General features: G+C 37.4%; 1 protein-coding gene across 1 annotated transcript; it reads right to left on the reverse strand.

Annotated features, from left to right (window-relative positions):
* Positions 1–428: 428 nt before the first annotated feature.
* Positions 429–2,805, reverse strand: LOC306880174 (cbp/p300-interacting transactivator 2-like). The gene is made up of 2 exons (XM_079433507.1): positions 2,588–2,805; positions 429–2,388 (listed from the first exon to the last, which is right to left on the reverse strand). The coding sequence occupies exon 2, from the start codon at positions 2,382–2,384 to the stop codon at positions 1,722–1,724; it is 663 nt and encodes a 220-aa protein (XP_079289633.1). The 5' UTR covers positions 2,385–2,388; positions 2,588–2,805; the 3' UTR covers positions 429–1,721.
* Between the last annotated feature and the right edge of the window lie 3,399 nt (positions 2,806–6,204).

Genomic DNA, 6,204 nt, shown 5'->3' on the forward strand with positions numbered 1-6,204 from the left:
TGCTTGGCACTAGTAAGCTGACAACTCCGAGAAGCTTCTATTTCACTGCAGGACAAACTCTGCTGAATGCTACCTATTTGCATGATAATTATTCATGCAGTGAAACTGGACGCTTTACCCAGCACTTGGTCTTGCATTTTAATACACATCTACAGTGAGCTTTTTCAAATGTGCATATTTTCTACCAGACATGGACAAGTAGCCCAAAGTTACTTAATGTAATGAGAGGACTATAAAAAGGACATTCTTTGCTAAATAAATGCTTGATATTTGTGTTCACTTTCACTTAAAGGTTATTTAAGAATAAAATCAAAAACAAATCAAATAAAAAAAGGCTAAAACCAATTAGCTTGACAAAGTGTAGTTAAAAAATAAACTCGCTGCATATACAGATTTATGACGTTACAACAAAAACACTGAGTTATGTTGATTAGAACAGAACTTTAATTGTAAAACTGACATGAATAGAACATCATAATTCAAATGTGGAATCATAAATTATGCTGACACCCAAAAGAACAGGGCATTGACTTCAGTAATGAGCCTCTGCTGCTTTATTCATGTTTGCAAATTAAAATATAAATTAAATTTTTTTTCTAAAAATATACAAAAATACTGTAAAACTTTCCTAGAAAGCCTCAACACAGTAGTATTGCCATGTACCGCATACTGTAATAAGCACAGTGGTCTATCTATTTTTGAAAACCAATGAAGATGAAACTCTTCTGTGCTGGGATATTTCCACATTCCCTTCCTTTACAACATTCCAGACTATGACATTCAGGATCAGAATGTCTTTTCCTGGATTTTCCGATACACTGTACTCAATTAAACATATAGAGTAGCCGGCGAATGCACACTCTCGCTCACATTCATATCACTTCCGTATATGTTTTAGGCTCTGATATACACACAAGCATCATGGAGGCAACATGGGCCTGAGTAGATGTAGAAAGGTGGAGAGAAGAACAACTTGAAGCATCTGCTCACAGTTCAGTGAATCTCTGAGCAGCACAGGAATCTGGTAAGTATGGCCACTAAAGTTTATAGTACATTGCTGATTGAGACAATTACACACTATTATCTACAATCATGTCACATAACCACCAACATTATTTAGAATATGCATTCACTGACATCTGATATCACTGGAGGTCTCATGTTAAAAGTGTCTGAAGGAACAAAACATGTTTTTTTTTTGTTTTTTTCTATTTTGTCTGCTACATTAATACTGAACAGATATTCTTGAGTTTTTGGGGATTTCTTTGCATTTCTCACTCTCGTGACTCTTAGGTGTCCAAACTATCCTCATGCAAAACAAATCCCTTTCTGTTACAAAACAGCATGAACCAGCTGATGATATAGTTTACCCTTGAACGGTACTTACATGGCTGTTTTGTGGGTTCATCATTCGGATTTCAGGATTCCCACACTTTCTAACTCATGAATTTAAATCATTTCCCCCTTCTCCAGTCATCTGTGATCTGAAGGATTTTTGGAAAATAATTTTTGATATTGACTACACAAATTTCCATGAACTTTTACATATTTAATTAATCCCCATGACTTTTTCAGGTCTGGAAATCAAACTTTTGAAACTCCCTGATATATCCAGGACTGTGGGAACCCTGTGGTTTATGGATCTAGGAAAACATACCAGTACTATCAGTCTCATAAAAAAGGACAAAGGCAAAAAAGGAACAAAAACGGAAAAGGTGAGATTAACAGCTCACTCGGCTGGGCTGTTGCTTACAAACGAAGTCTGTCATGAAATCAAACTCATTCTGTCCCAGCCAGAGCTCTGGCAGCTCCTTTATTCGGTCCAAGCCCATTTCGATCACCAATGACATCAAGACCTCCTCGTCAATAAAATCCGTGTCGATAACGTTGGGGGGCAGCATTGCTGCAGGCATGTGGTGGCCAGGAACCCCTGACGTGTTCTGCTTAGCGTTACTGTCTCGATACTGCTGTCCTGTCCCGTTTAACTGGTGGCTGGCGGGGTGCAGTTCGTGCATGTAATGGTGATGATGGGAAGGATGCGTGTGGTGACTGTAGTAAGGCGTGTTGAGCTTCTGCAACTGCATGCTGGCAGCGAGCTGCTGCCCTTGTCCAACAAACTGGGAGTTAAAGCGGGCAGGCAAGTTGCCATTTGGGATCCCTCCGTTTATATTATTCCCAGAGGCCATGGAATGCCGGATCCCGTGGTTTGCGTTTACATTCCCTCCCGCGTAATGCATGTGATCTCCCATGATAACGTTATAGTGCTGCTGCTGGGGAAGCGCATTGGAAAACTGTCCCATTCCCATCCTGCGCGCGGAGTGCTGATGCCCATTCACAGCATCTGGGAAACGTCCATGGTTCATTGCCATCATGCGGTCTACCATTCCACTGGAAAACAGTTTGCAAAAGTTAATATGGCAATTTGCGTAAACATATAGTGTCAATAGATCGTTATTGGGCACTAGGATTTGGTTTAGAAACAGTTCAACATTAAAGCGAAGCTTGTTTGCAATATGCACGATTAAACACACATTCGTCTAACTGTGTCATGAGCATTCATAAGCAGGCTAAACTTTGTAACCTTTACCTCTCTGCTTGAATCTGCTGAGTGCGTCGCACCGCAGTCGGCAACAGCAAAAAGTAACTGACAACCCCAGAGATGAAAGAGTTTACAATCCCTCCTAATCCAAGTCAATAGAAAGCGTATGTTCTCCAAATACAGACCGCACTCAGCGCCAGCCTCCGCATCAAAAACATCACGAAAAAAACTGCTGCATGCTTCTCGGTCAGCACTCATATACAATCAAGCCAGGGGCGGAGCAAAGCCAACCTTCAATCTGAATACATTCACGCCTGTGGCAAGCCGATTTATCATTTAGGCTATTTCTCTTAACTACTTTCAGGAAAGCAGGCAGCGTTCAGCCCCGACAAAACGGTGCAAAACGGTTATTAAACGGAAACGGTGGTGCCTTGAACACCCTGTTCTGATGACGCAAGAGTTGCTAATATGGCCGCTGAGAAGGCCATTCTTTGTGTTCCTTTTGAAGAATTTTCGGAGCCTGATAAAATCGGTATAAATACGTGTTTAATACTGCAAAATACGCTCGATGTTACAGTCACTGCCCTTGCCGTCCAGAATAAAAGAGAACATCCCTATCGAGTGAAGGGATTTGTGCAAACTGTGGTTCCTAATTATTGTGATCCAACATTTGCCTCGCATTCCAGGATGAAAAGACAAACATTTCAGGTGAAGGATAATCCACTTCTTACATCCGAGACTGTGTTATGATCTTTATTATTTTTATTGTGAGTATTAGGCTTATCCTTGTTGCTGATCACTTGTGCTATGATATTTTAATATTTACCACTATATATACATACATAAGACAATGCAATTACTACATGATATTTAGACTGATTTAAAGAAGGTCCAGATCTATACTTGTGCTCTTATTATTTCAGTTTTTTTTGCCTTTAATGTAAATAAACATGTGCAAACAATATACTTGCTCTTGTGAATTTATTTTGATGTTAATTACATTTACTTACAAATTCATCATCATCATGTTGATATCCTATGTTACTATAAAACTCTTAGGCAAGGCAAGGCAAGGCAAGTTTATTTATATAGCACATTTCATACACAGTGGTAATTCAAAGTGCTTTACATAAAAGAAAGTGAAATAGACATTAAAATCAATAAAAACATGGAAATAAGAATAATAAAAACAAGGAATTTTAAAATGATTTAAAATAAATTTAAAGAAAATGATTATACATAAAATGTATTGCAGTCAGTTCGGACATACAGCACAGTGCTCATTCAAATGCACAGTTAAACAGGTGAGTTTTGAGTCTTGATTTAAATGTTGCTAATGTTTTAGCACATCTGATCTCTTCTGGAAGCTGGTTCCAGCTGCGGGCCGCATAATAGCTAAAAGCAGACTCCCCTTGTTTTGTGTGAACCCTTGGTATTTCTAACTGACTCGATCCTAATGATCTGAGTGGTCTGTTTGGTTTATATTCAGTGAGCATATCAGCAATATATTTAGGTCCTAGGCCATTGAGTGACTTATAAACGAGTAAAAGTACTTTAAAATCAATCCTAAATGTAACTGGAAGCCAGTGTAAGGACCTGAGGACTGGTGTGATATGCTCAGATTTTCTGGTTCTAGTCAGAATCCTGGCAGCAGCGTTCTGGATGAGCTGCAGTTGTCTAATGGTCTTCTTGGGAAGGCCGGTGAGGAGACCATTACAGTAATCCACCCTGCTGGTGATAAAGGCATGAACAAGTTTCTCCAAGTCTTGATTGGAGACAAAACATCTAATTCTTGCAATATTTTTGAGATGATAGTATGCTGATTTAGTTATTGCTTTGACATGACTACTGAAACTAAGGTCTGTCTCCAGAATCACCCCAAGATTTCTGACTTGATTTTTAGTTGTTTGACCCCTAGAGTCAAGGTATGCATTCACCTTGAGAACTTCATCTTTGTTTCCAAATGCAATGACTTCAGTTTTCTCCTTGTTTAACTGAAGAAAGTTCTGGCACATCCAACTGTTAATTTCATCAATGCATAATGCATCTTAACACAAACATGTCTTCTAATATCTTCAATTGTTGCGTATACCGAGCAGCAGCGGACACATTTGTAAATGACTTCACTCTTTAATACCTCGTGGTTTATATACACGTTGCTGGTGATTGGGCTGACATTTTTGACACACCTACCAAACAAGAGAAAACGTATCTCAAACCCTGGTGCACACCGTTTCCAGGAAATATGTCGTTCAACCGGGAAACCGTAGCAAAACGTTGGGCTTGAACTGGGTCTGAGCTTGAACATGCCCCTGGCTTACTAGTTGTTCCTTGGGGGTTGTACTTAAATTTTCCGGTTTTCCTGAATCTGTTTCATAATAGAGAGTTATTCCAGTATTCCTACACGGTAAAAAATATATAAAAAAAAATATTTCACAAGATTTTATGCAAGAAATGTTTTACAAGAAAATCCTTTTTTCCCCTACTTTAAAATTTCAATGTGTTACTTGCTGTTTCTTTGTAATTGTTTGTGACCACATTTTCTACACTGTTTTTTTTTTCAGTGGAGTAGCAATTAAATAAACACTAGTACCAATTTATTAGACACTATTGTGTGTTCTAGTTGTTAGTAGTAATGTTTTTATTTGATTTATGCAAGTACTGCATAGAATATAAGGGTATGTTTGCATGACAATGATGTACTAAACAGAAATATTTCAAAAGATTCATGTAGCCTACAAATGACAAAATTTTCAAAACAATCCTTGTTAACACGAATCTATAAAAAAGACTGAAAATGCTGTATTATGCATGCCAGGCCAATAGTTGGCGATGTCACTTAGCAGAGAAACACTACAGCCTGTGCACATACCTATTGAATATGTAATAAGCATACAAATGACAAAACCATTTTCACAAATTCACGTTTTTGTAGTTTACACTGAGACGATAATGGTATCTGTTTCGAAAACTTGCATTTTGAAACCTGTTTTCAAAAGTTTGCACTTTCAGACAGTCAAAACGCTGTTGTTGTGCAAATGAAAGTCCAAAACACAATGTTTTCAGGTTTTAGTAGAAAATGGTGTTGTGTAAACACCCCCAAATTTGACAAAGAAAAAAAGCAACTGTAACTAGTGAGATAAAAATTATAGGCCTAGTAAAAAGTAGGCTATCAACCTTTCTAATTATTTATCTAATCAGTAAACGTAGAAGTATTGAAACTAGAATAAAAATAAAACTGAATAGATACTAGTCAGTATTGAAATAAGTAGTATCTATTAAATAAGTAGCTTACTAGTAGACCTTTCTAGTAAAAAAATAAAATAAATAAAAAAGCTACATACTTACACTGAAATAAATTTGGAAAGTATAGAAATTGTAGTAAACAGTAAAAAGAAGTATGCCTAACAGTAAAAAATGCAAGTAACACACTGAATAAACATGACATTTTGAAGAAAATCTGTAAAAAAAAAAAGTTATTGTAAAACATACTACAACAACCTTTGTTTTATTTACAATATTTTGCAGTGTACTAGTAATGAAAATATTAACTATTAAATAGACACTACGTGAATAATAGATAAATGTTGAAACGGCTTGCCGCAAAAGTCTGGATCTGGGTTCGTGCAAAACGTGGAGCTGAAGCGCGCGACCAATCGCCTTCC

The sequence above is a fragment of the Barbus barbus genome (assembly GCF_936440315.1).
Source record: "Barbus barbus genome assembly, chromosome: 14".
Classification (NCBI taxonomy): Eukaryota; Metazoa; Chordata; class Actinopteri; order Cypriniformes; family Cyprinidae; genus Barbus; species Barbus barbus.